At 37.0% G+C, this 13,110-nt stretch overlaps 1 protein-coding gene across 2 annotated transcripts in view; it reads left to right on the top strand.

Annotated features, from left to right (window-relative positions):
- Positions 1 to 13,110, top strand: part of ttll5 (tubulin tyrosine ligase-like family, member 5) — a 126,462-nt gene that overhangs the window by 29,340 nt on the left and 84,012 nt on the right. For both annotated transcript variants that reach the window (XM_079386449.1, XM_079386448.1), the window contains exons 13-15: positions 5,734 to 5,815; positions 7,918 to 7,979; positions 11,216 to 11,307. In XM_079386449.1, the coding sequence (XP_079242575.1) occupies positions 5,734 to 5,815; positions 7,918 to 7,979; positions 11,216 to 11,307 (236 nt within the window). The remainder of the gene's footprint in view (positions 1 to 5,733; positions 5,816 to 7,917; positions 7,980 to 11,215; positions 11,308 to 13,110) is intronic.

Genomic DNA, 13,110 nt, shown 5'->3' with positions numbered 1-13,110 from the left:
ATAAAAATCTGGTGAAAATCTCCCAGTTTCCATGGCTGAAGTGACGTGTAGTTCTCTGCTGTGATCATGTGTAAATAGTCTCTAACTTGAGTTTAAGAGTGAAGTTATATTTCATCAGTGAGTTTGTGTGAGCCGCTCCACCCTCTGTTATATTGTTTATGAAAAGACACCCAAAACCAGCAGGAATACGATTCATTTCTGCAGTGATGCAACGCTGTCAAGTGACACAGCAGATGCAGGAGACACCCAGTGAGATGATGCGTTACGGCCTTGTTATTGTTGTTGTGGTGAATTTGGTTTGGGCTTGTTTTCTCGATTCCAGAGCCCAACAGCTCATAATAACACCCGGCTTTGATCTTCCCTTGTTGGTGCTTATTTATTCTCCTCATAGTGAATATTTTGCGGTGATGTTAATGGGCCCTCCCAGCACACATTAAAGAGCCACAAACGGCGAGAGCAGAGAGACAGAGAGAGCAGGGCGGCCTGTGAGTGCTGAGGTGCGGGCAGGACCGGTGTCTGCTCCTGATTGGGGGAAAATGCATTGCACATAGGCTGTTGGCTGCTTGCTGTGTAAAAGCGTGTTTGTATGTGTGTTCATGATGCAAAAGGGTGCTTTTGCACATCTTGAGTAATTAGTATGGGCCGCTCGCCCTGTCTTTCAGCTCATGTTGTGTGTTTAGAGCTGATTAAAAAAAGATGTACTCGACTGTAGCTCAGTTCAAGCACTTCTGCTGCCTACACAGACAGTTATTAATAAAAAGCATATCTAATTAATTAAAATCATGAAACCTGTACAATTGAACATTAATTTATTAAAAGGTTTAACACAAATGACATGTTTTGGGCCCTATGAAATGTTCTATTTTCTTCTCACCTTTATGTTTTATTGTTACCAAATACTGGGTTTTAGCATGTCTAATTGTTTGAATGCATAAAAACTACTTTTATTTATTCTTAATGATAGCATTATGATGTTTTTTTCTTTAGAAATTCTGTGTTCATTCAAATGAAGGCATACTACATTAATTTATCTTTTAATTAATGAAAATTTTATTTTTTGGGCAAACAAAGGGGATTTACTATTCAAATTAAAACATGATTGAAATATTGTGTAATTATTCCTTAAAAAATAAAGTTGTAATAATTTTAGTGTAGTAGTAGTATTAGTACTTGCATACATTCTACTGAACAATATATGAATGTATTTCTAGCCCAAAGTCTTCAAGTTAAACCAAACTTTTATTTTGAAAGGTTGTCGCCGTGAATACCTTTAAATTTCTGTGTGTACATGATATGACGCTAGCTGTTAGTTTTACTCAAATGAAGTACTCTCAGAGCAGTTCTGGGGATGTTGTTCATGTATTTATTTCCTCTTTTAGTGAGACGCCAGACGCTGAAATCACCGTGAACATCACGTGTGCTTCAGTATGTGTGTAGTAAACAAAACTGCATCTTGCACAGAGACACACAGAACATGTAGGATTCATATTTAAATAACAATTTTCCGGCTTAATATTTACAGATACAAGTCCATTCGTCCAGACGTTGACAAATTCCGTGACATTCCACGTTATACAGTAAATTCCGTTTTTATGACTGAATTTTGCGATTTTTGGCCACATTTTCCACATCGTGGAAATCATTGGGCCCTAATTATTACTAGCTGGTGCTTGAGGTAATTCAAATGTTAGCCAATCATTCATCAACCTCATATATGGCTTATCATTGCAATATCCAAGTAGTAGCACCTTTGCATGGCTGTTTGCTCTAATGTTAACCTAAATAAATGTGCACCATTGGCTGCAGTGTTTGTGTTTGTGTGGAGTGTGGAAGCTGTTAGTGCTTGACTGTCTACTGCTTGACATGGAGGCATCGGCGTCATCACTGGCTCTTTTTTTACTTGATAAAACTGGAAACAAAATACCATCATTTTTGCTCATACAGCTAAGATTAATCCATCATTCAAAACTGTAAAGGGTCTTCTTTTATTTGTGCACACTCACAATATCGACAAAACATTATGCTTTTGTAAAATAAATAAAAAAACAAACAGGACACACTTTTTGCCATCTCTGTCTTTGTGAACTGGAGCGCATCACAAAAATGAAGCAAAACTGTAGAGGATACTTGCCTCACAGACATGAGAAATATATCCACAGAAAGCTTGAAGCCAACATTGACGCAGGCTTGTCTGACAAGTGCCTATGATCCAGGTCATTTTCACATTTTAATGTAGAAGCAGGTAAAATCTTATTCTAGATCATCTGGACGTGGTTATTCTGAATCGAGTCAGCTGATGAGTGCGTGAATAAGTGACTTCTAAAATGATTCAATAACCAGGTCCAGATGATTTTAGTTGCACATTCTACCTGTTTACAAATAAATGGATTGCAGTATACCATGCATAACAGGTTTACAAAATACTCTTACAGTACGTGACACAATCCGGTCTGGGATCTGTCTTAAATAATTACACGGGATCAGTGGTGAACTGGCAGATGGTCACTATTATTTGTATAGCACTTTTAACAATGCAAATTATGTCAAAGCAGCTTTACATCAGCTTGATATAAAGCTGGGTGGCTTTATATCAGCTTTGCAGCATTTAGACGGGGAAATAGTGTGTCGAAATTGTGTCAATCTCCTCTGGCCAGACAAAATCAGCAGTTTAAATCTAGGCTGCAGCAGAGTCAGATTCTGTGGTCAGGTTCCTGTGGTCTTGTCCTGATGGCCGTCTTGGAGACAGGGTCTTCACTGGGGATCAGTCTCTGGGGCTCATCTAGGTGTCCTGGTCTCCGCTGACGTTCAGGGCTGTAGAGGTCGTCTCTAGGTGCTGATCCACCATCTGATCTGGATACGGACTGGATCTGGGTGGCTACGGTGATCTCTGAATAAGAACGAAACAGACAAATATTAGCGTAGATGCCATTCCTCTAACGGTGTAACAAGTACATCGGGTTTTATGAGAAGTGTTCCCCTAATTAATGCAGCCTAACAATCCTTTAACGGATTTGAATTATAGAAATGTGATAGTGTATTATGTGTAAGCCAGGTTAAAGAAATGTGTCTTTAATCTAGAGTTAAACTGACAGAGTGTGTCTGCCTCCCGAACAGTGTTAGGTAGATTGTTCCAGAGTTTGGGTGCTAAATAGCACAATGCAGCAGCTAGGTAAGAACTCTAGCTGCTGCATTGTGAACCAGCTGGAGTTTGTTTATTAAACGTGCAGAGCAACCACCCAATAAAGCATTACAATAATCTAGCCTCGAGGTCATGAACGCATGAATTAATGTTTCTGCATTTGACATTGAGAGCATAGGTCGTTCTTAACTGATGATGAAGAATTGACAGAGCAGCCGTCAAGTATTAGACAGTGATCTAGGTTATTACATGCTAAAGTTTTTGGTCCAATAATTAACACTGTTTTTTTTCATAATTTAGCAGTAAGAAATTGCTAGTCATCCAGTTTTTGATATCAACTATACATTCCGTTAGTTTTGCAAATCGGTATGTTTCATCGGGTCGCAAAGAAATATAGAGCTGAGTATCATCAGCATAACCGTGAAGTGCATCACAAAAATGAAGGGAAAAAAACATTAATAAAGCAAATGCTTAGAATTAGTGGTTGTCTGAAAATGGTTGTTAGAGTAAGAAGTATGTCACGGTTAAGATGGTTGGAAACAACCCAACACAACCTTCAGTAGAGCACAACTGTAGGTTTTTAAACCTTTAAAGACTCAACGTGCTCTTAAACGGCTAGTTCACGCAAAAACAGCAAAAATAGTGTTGTCATTAATTGAGGCAAAATAAAGATATGCCATAATTGGATACAGGTGACGTTGAATAGTAGGATCAATTGTTGATCCCTTTGGGGACCAGATGAGTGATGCTGTGAAGTTTAGTATAAAGGCGGACACAGGCTTATAGTCCTGATGTCAGCACAGCGTGGCCTCGCTCTCTAAAACAGCTCTGTTTACTCAAGAGCGCACAGCAAAAACATTCAGACACTCTCTCTCTTGTGTCAGGGTTTGGAGGTTTTGAGGTGAGTGTAGAACGGCCAAAAGAAACCGCTTGATAAAGACCCGCTTTAAGCCAGAGGGCATTTAGAGCCACATATAGGCTCTCTTCCAAAACACAGTGAACTGCCTACGCAGGCAACATTTAAAGCATGTTCCCAAATAGAAGGCAAAACACTGAATATTAGCTATATAGTTGTAATATGTGTATATGTGTGACAATATAAAATGAGGGAATATTGTGTATATTATTGTGATGTATTACTCATAAAGACAGTAAGCCAATTTCACTCCCCTTTTTCATTTCATGCCAGCTGGTAGACGTTGCTTTCAAACGTCTCCATGTGTGTTTATGTGAGCGCTCTCTGAAGAGTATCAAACGTTTCTATTTACAACATGCAAACCAGTGTCAAACATTGTTAGTTTGTGTGTGTGTGTGAATCCATTCATTATAGCCAACAAAGTGTGACTAACCACTGGTTAAATAAGAGTAATAAAATAAAAGTGACAGCTTTTGTACCCTTTTTTTTTCTGAAAGTGTAGCTACACACTGCATTTTTTTTAAAAATTGACAACCATATTTAAATACAGGTTTGAATTTGAAAATACAGTGATTGACAGTGATGACCGTGGCAATGGACGGGATTAAAAGAATAAAATAAAGTGATACTGTATGTGAGAATAGATCTGTGCATTAAGTGGAGTGTAAATGCAAACTAATAAACCTGCCACTTGTTTAATGTGTTTATGTTTTTTTTTTAAAGAACTCGCTTGGTTTTTGCAATACCCAGTTTTGTCTCAAGAGCAAATGCAAATATATGCACAGCCCTACCACATTCTTTTGGCCATAAGAAAAAAGTAAGATGTTAATTTGGGAGCAATGTTTATTACAAGTACACTTAAATTCTACTCAATACAAAAGTATTGATGATAAACAGTCTAATTTAATTCAATTTTGTTATCTTTTTGCGTGTGCTATGCATTTTATTTTTCCGTATTGAAAACAATTGTCAAGCCAGTGCATTTGAGGAGCACTATGTGTCTATGTGTAGTGTTATAAATCAGTCCCTTATTTGGGTTACGTCTGAGTTAAGGATGCTTGTGTAGACTGTAGACGGTAACGCAGCTCACTGAGTTTCCGAACAGAACTAATGATTAAGGTAGAAATGTCCTTTTTAATAATTCATAAAACAGACGTTCCTCTCAGAATCACATGATGGTGCACTTCTTCCTAGTATTCAACTTCATCTGTTTCTTAAATCACAGACCTACATTATAGTTAAATATGGCTGTAAAAATCTCTCATATTCTGAGTGTTTAATGTTTACAGAGTTCAGTTATTTGCAGAAGTCACAAACACATTATATACAGTTCACAATCAGGTAGTGATCACTAGCTGCTAATGCAGTGACAGATAATGCATATGTCATGTTTTAAGATCACAATATCCATAATTGGATACTGTAATATCCGGACAGCCATGCCAGGTTCTGGAGAGACACATAATTATCATTTAGAGGATTTACTTCTGTATTTTGAGGTTGTCACTCCTAAAACCTGTCAGTGTGTTTGTGGCCTGTTTCTTCTTCCATTACTGCTGTAATCTGTTCATTTACATTCACAGACGGCCCTCAGTAGCGCTGGCCATCTCTGTGTGGTGTGTGTTCACCCGTCTCACTCTGTGTGTGTGTGTGTGTGTGTGTGTGTCTCAATTCACAGAACTGTACGGTTTTGACGTTCTCATTGATTCCAACCTCAAACCGTGGCTCTTGGAAGTGAACCTCTCTCCTTCATTGGCATGGTGAGCGACGCACACACACACACTAATTTTTTTCCTTTTTTTTTTGTTTATGGTGATGTGTACAAAAACTAATTTTTTCCAGGTTTTGGGTGTTTGTGTTGTGCCTGTCTTATACAGACAAATGCAATTTGAGATCACTGCGTTGCACACTTTAAATTCCCATCACATACTGCCATCCATACAAGGAATTTTAGTTGATTTAGAGTTTTACATCAGGCCTCAAAATTGCTAAATGAACAAGTATGAACTGTTAATATAGCCCTAGTCAAGATCTGACTTTGCGCCACATTTAGTTTTGACAGGAATAAAAATGATGCTATGAGCGTTGAAAGTACAGACTTTTCAATAGGTTGTACAGTTGTTTAACAACATGCCAATTGTTCAGCCGATAAAACATCTTTCCTAAAAACTTTTACTTGACATGTGTCGAACATCTCTAGTATTCTCTAGTATGAGTAGAGCTCAAGCGGCGTCTGTAATAAGTGGTGGGATCAAATCGAAACCTCCCAGAAAAGCCTATTTCAAAGCGTAACACCAGATGAGCGGAAGGATTTCCCGTTACAGGTGATTTGCAGGAACTAATCAACTGGAAGTTGTCAGGTCTGGACTTGTCCAAACTACTGGATCTGAAGCTTTGATGCACTGCATTAAGATCTTGTAAGGGCTCTAAGTGAAGCAACCAGTGATTTGAGTATGTTCCCAGACTGGTTTACCCAGGAATTATAGCAGAAATGTAGGAGTCCTAAATTTAGGTTGACACGCCCATTATTTTTAAGATTTCCTCCTAAATCAGTGAGTTATGAGCTACTTTTAGCCTTAAGATGTTTTGTGAATATGGGCCCTGATCTCCGGGGTAGGAAAGTAGGGCTGTAGGAGGAAAAAGAGAAGGATGCAAAGATCAGCTCCACATGGACAAGGCAATCATCTTAAACGACATGAAGAAGAAGAGGAACGTTCAGTATGGCATACATCAACAAAGCATTTGACAGCATTTCCCTCAGTCTGTGAACATACCAAACAGACCCAGTCATCATCGGCTTCTTGGAAGGTGAAGCGTTGGAAAACCAACCTGCGGTTCCATGCCAGTGGTTGCATAAGGGCTGGTAAAAGCCATTAAGTGAAGAGTTTTCCAAGGCAACTCTGTCTCACAACTGACAAACTAATAATGAACATCCTAAATAGTGGGAGCCCATGTTATAAGATGAAGAACAGCAAGTTGCTCAGCAGTGACATTCAGAAGCTTAATAGCCAGTGGCCCAACAAGCAGTTCAACAAGATGATAAAGGGATTTCAGAAGCCAAATACCCTCTATTCTAGATCAGAGATAAAGTGCAGAAATACAAATAAATGCTTCCTATTAAAAAAGCCATTTACTCCCCAAATGTTTTTCAATACAATGCAACAAACAATACTCACAAAAATGGACAATTCAGACTCAATTTTTTTTTTGTGTCAAACAATCCTAGAGGGAAGTTCTTAATGAATACTTGTCAGCATGCTCGTAAACATTTGTGTGGTGCTTCTAAAAACAGCACAGACTGCACTGGTTTGGGTTCAAGAATGGAAACGTTGAAATATCTTCACATTTGTGTTCACTATCAAGTGGAAGTGTCATTTAGTGCTTTCGGCAGAGGTAAATCATCTAGTTATGTAGATCGTTTGACCCCATTGATTTTCATTGTGTGGACAAAACATTTTTCAGAGTATCAGAATGTTAATTTGTGGGTGAACTAGCCCTTTAAAAAAGATGCATTTTTGTAGGCAGTGACAGTGTTCACTGTGGATTTAGGTTGTATTGTATTGAAAACTTTAAGGTGCTCCAAAATTTGACTCTTGTATGATTTCAATGACTTGAAATGTAGTGCATTAGTGAAGTTATGATGGTGTTTGTAGCTTGACAGTATAAATCACCTTTAATTAGGTGGAAATGAGCAGCTTGGACATTCTGCCCATCTTGTGTTTCATGGAAGAAAGAAAATGATCATGTTACAGCACACACTGTATTGTGTTTCTTTTAAAGGCTTATAAATCAGAATTATTTATTGGCCCACAAGGTTAATATAACAGTGCACTAATGCTTTTTTGTCTTTTTATGTTTCTAGTGATGCTCCTCTTGATTTAAAGATAAAGGCCAGCATGATCACCGATATGTTTTCTCTTGTGGGTAAGTTTCCTTTTTCCCAGGCTCAGAGTCCCAGTCGTAACCCTGACCAGTCCTTAACCACTTCACCTCAGTCTCATGTTGTGAATGTGCATGTATGGTCATGTTCTCAAACCACAGAACAGCCATAACTGCAGGTTACTGTGGCCGTGGCTTTTGTCATGTGGGTCACATTTGTTTGGTCTGCAGTAATGACCGGTTAAGAAGAAGGAGTGTTGTGCTTTCCTGCCATACATGAGAGTTTGTGGAAAACGCAGACGAAATCACAAAATTTTGCAAAATTTGAATGAATAAATACAAAGTAGGGCTGTACAATTAATGCAATGACAACATAGACTAGTATCTATGAATATATTCACGTGCAAGAAGACTACTGTTGAAATATAAGGACTGAACTTCATCTCCAGAGCTGCTCTGAGAGGCACTTCACCAGCATTTCACCATGTCTTTTAAGAAAATGAACATCAAATACACTCAAAGCTCGTCACAACAACCTGCCAAACGCTTGGTTAATTAATAAAGCTCAATATGGTGAATGGGGCAAACATCTCAAGCATTCATTATGAAATTATGAATAAAACTTGAAGAAATGATGACAGAAATATGTTACTGTTGTACAGTAGAATGTATTTCTCAAAGTAATAATGACAATAATAATAATAATACAGTTAAAAGTTTTTTTTACGGAATATCATAAAATTTTTATTCATGTTTTAATTTAAACCATAAACCTTTTTTGTGCAGCACTTCACCAAAAATTAAAGGAATTGTTCAAATTTAATTTGTTTACAATTTAAAAGCTTAATTAAATCGTTTAAGTTTTATGGATTCATGATTACCACCATTTTTCATAAAAATAAATAAATAATGTATTACGTCATAAAACACAAAATCTACAAAAATGAAAATGGAAAGAAAAGGGAGAAAATAAGATGGGTATTTCATAGGGATGTAACAATATCAAAACCTCACGATACAATATTGTGCTATTTTAAAAGAAAAAAGACAAATGAAGAATTGGGAAAAATTAAATGTAACATTTTAAAGTTAAATTATTCTATCTAATGCACTTTGAGAGTTCAAAATTAAGAGCTGCAACCCATGTTTCTTAACTAAGAAAACTTCAGAAAAAAGTCAGTGAATTGACTTGTACCTGAACTTTAAAGGGGACTCAACCCTGTTTTTATTTGTGATATACTCTGTCTAAATTACATTCACACTGCTGTTTTAGGAAGACAGACTAATTAGAATAGAATAATAATAATGACAGTAGCAAAATAAATGAAAATGAATATTTTAATAGGTATATTTACACTACGGTAGGGAAATTACAACACTTCTTTCCTAATTTCTACACTTGAAAGAGATATTTTGAGTTTGGACTGCATTTAAACCGCTAGCTGTCAGTAATTCATACTGCGCTTTAAGCTTTTATTTTGACAGAAACATCAGTAGAGCTTTTATTTTGAAGGAAAACTCCAGCTTCAGTGAAAACAGGCTTACAGAAACACGTCTCTCTACACATCTAGTGAAACGCTGTAATCATCTGCCGTGAAAATAAAGCATAACTGGTGGCTGTTGCGTTCCCAAGCGCGCTCTAAACTCACAGAACGTGAAGTAAACCAGTTCACTGCATTCATTCAGTGTGAACGGAGCCGTTCTGAGACGCGGAAAACACCAGATCATGAAGTGACTTGATGAAGGGATTAAGCCATATTGTGCTTTTGGTTTTATTTTGTTGGACAGATAAGTTACTGTGCCAAAGCATAATGGCCCAAAACAAATGTATTTTAAAAACTACACTTTTTGCCCAAAGACCTATCGTTTCATATGACCACAATAATATTGAGACAATTTTGCTATTGCAATATTGATAACATCGTTACATCCCTAGGAGGTCACGCTGCGTCTCCTGTCTCTCACTAAATCCATATTGCTCACAGACCACTGATAGGGCATTGTTGCCTGCTGGTGGTTTTTTGGGTCACATTCTTGCAACCCTTCAAACTGTGTGATGATCAAATGTGATGTGTGTGAAAAGCAATGAATTACCCTGCATCAGAAGCACAGTGTTAAAGATTTACCCGCAGGCGCTGTTCATTAGCATAAGATGACTTACATGAAGGAACTGTCAGCAGATCATTAGACGCTTGCATGAGTCATTGAACTGTCATAGTTTGGCTGAAGAAAATACCTCTGCAGCGCTCATGAAAATAATGATTGCTCAAGGCGAAGTTTTGTTCTGCTTACGCAATAGGCTGTCCCCACTCCAAAACCTCCAAATCTGACGCTCACTGTAATGATTGATCTCTGTACAGTGACGTTTGTTGATCGCATGCAGTATTTTATCTTTCTCGGTTTTATGGCAGCGTCTGTGATCCACATTTCTGATGATTACTTGACATCATTTGTGGGTGTCCTGCCACAGATCAACTCAAGACTATTTGTTCATTCTTTGTAAAAGTTGAGGATTTCGATTCTGGCGACAGATTCTTTTGCTATACTTTTGTTGAATGTTTAATGTTTAAACATTTATGTGGTGAATTTGTTCATTTAAAATTGTGTTGTTGTTGTTGTTATTGCATATTTTAATGGCTTTAATATGTAGTAATAAATTAAGTAATAAATCAAGTAATGAAAAGCAGCAAAATAATTATTTAGGCGGTATTTATGCAAGGCAGCTCAAAAAGTTTTGGAACAGAGGTGTCGTGAAAAATTGTGAATTGTTTAATTTACGCTTATGACCACATACACTACTGTTCAAAAGTTTGGGGTCGGTATGATTTTTGCTCACCAAGGCTGCATTTAAAAATACAGTAAAAAAAAACAGTAATATTGTAAAAAAAATACAAAATAAATAGCTGTTTTCTGTGTGAATATATTGACAAATGTAATTTATTTCTGTGACCAAAGCCTAATTTTCAGCATAATTACTCCAGTCTATAAATGTTTTTATTGCCATTTTTGTTCAATTTAATGCATCCTTGCTGAAGAAATGTATTTTAAAAACTGAGCACATTTTTGAACAGTAATATAAAATGTATGATTCTAACATCAAACGGAACATTTGATTTGATTTGATATCTACTTTTTTCTGACTGTTTGATCAGTATTGGTCTGTTATTTACACACACTCCATCACACATCTGAATGGATAGAACCAAGCTAATTATGAATAGATTGTATTAAGCCTCATCAAGGACACTCTTGTCTGAACAGGAACTGTTTCTTGTGCTTAGGTTTTGTGTGTCAGGATCCGTTATTACGACAGCTGCGTCCCGACAGAGCTGGGATTGATTCAAGAATGAAGAATCCTCCGCAGAAACCTCAGGTAATATTACCCACACTTTGAGCTTATTCACATAGTTTTCCTCGGTGTAGATACACAGGATAAACAACTGCACTGTTAGGACAATCATGATGATCATTAGACAAACTTATAGTGTTTTTTAATAAGAGAACCCTTCATGTTTCATCATGCAGGTGTGTCAGTGTAAGACAGTGTCAGGGGTATAACTTAATTAGGACAGGGTGTGCTAATGTAATTAGAATATTATCACTGTGTGCTTTATGATTTATGATTACTGTCTAAAGATGTTGAAAACTTGATGATGGCACTCTGATCCCCGGGGGCCCAGACAGACTTAATCGATTATAGAGAACAGTTTTTTCTCTTGGACCCAGATGAATGTGTTTTGGACCTTTTTGATCAAATCTTTAACCAACTTACTTACATTTGTTAAGTGATTTGGTAAAAGATTTGATCAGAAAGCTGAAGCTTTTGCCACATTAGTCTTGGATAAATATATTCATTCTGTCTTTATGTATCTTACTAAAATTGGAATGAGTTCATAATATGATGATAATTATAACTAAAAGTTTAATAATTGGTTTAATTATATGAGTAATGCGGTTTCTAATAATGACAAAAAACATAATTGGAATCACTTTCAGAAGGATTTTCTTTTTCTAGCTGATGAACGATAAAAAACATTGACAGCCAATCAGAATCCATCCTGCTTTAAAGAGCTTGAGCACTTAAAGTGGCGAACGACAAAACTGTAGACACTAGTTATTGTTACAGTTATATTTATAGTTACCGTTTTTAGTTTAAAAGGGCCTTAGCGCTATTATTTTATGATTTATTCAGTGTTCATGTGGATACCAGTGGATCTGATGATTGCTGAACTCCAACACATTCAAGACTTCTTTAGTGATGTTTCTAGCTGATCTTTGAAGCACTTTTTCAAGCAGCCAAGTGGCATTCATCAAATCTCTTGATTTCATTTGTTGTGTGGTGAACAAGCATGTGCAAAGTTGGCCCAGAAGAATAAGATTGAGACAGCAACCAGCAACCAACCAGCCAGGCACATGAGTTTCACGCTGGTCACTGGATCATGTTATTGGTTCCAAATGCTTATAATGGACTTGTAATTTTTGGCCCACAGTCGGTCCTCAAGAGGGTGGGACTCCTCAGCAACCCATCAAACTGGCTGGCAGAGTCTGGAGCAGCTGTTTCATATCAATCTGATGAAAAGGATTTAGGGAATTCCATGGTGGATTTGGGACACAGCTCTCCTCAGTTAACAAACTAGATGTTAAGGAGCTGATTTCGCTGTCGATTCGCTGAGGTTTTTTAGACGCAGGGTAGAGTGATGTGATCCAGCTTGATACCTTAAACTCTGTGTTTCGAGTGCTACTGAGGCTTACGTGGCAATAATCAGAATGCTGCTGATTGAAATCTTTGAGTGCTGTTGTTTGATACCCTGTTTTTATAGCACAACTGAATTTTCTAGTTGTAATTATTTAGTGAATCTGACTGAAGAGTCCAGCTGTGAGATCTGCCCCATGGCCAGAGGACAGTTTAATCTACAAACTGCTCTCCATTTCTTCTGACTTCAGAACTGAATAATGTTACTACATGACATAGAAGAATGTCTTTTAACTGGTCTTATTCCTAGTTATGTCAGCATATTTCAAAATGATTAGTCAGGTATTCTTACTATTAATGATGCTGAAAATTCAGCTCTGATCACAGAAATACTGTAAATTACATTTTAAAATATATTATAATACAAAACTGTTATTTTAAATTGCAATAATATTCACAATATTTCTGTTTTTATTGAATTTC

Source organism: Barbus barbus, assembly GCF_936440315.1.
Source record: "Barbus barbus genome assembly, chromosome: 30".
NCBI classification, from domain to species: domain Eukaryota; kingdom Metazoa; phylum Chordata; class Actinopteri; order Cypriniformes; family Cyprinidae; genus Barbus; species Barbus barbus.
Note: the sequence above shows the minus strand (reverse complement) of the source record. Positions and strands in the feature narration are given on the sequence as shown.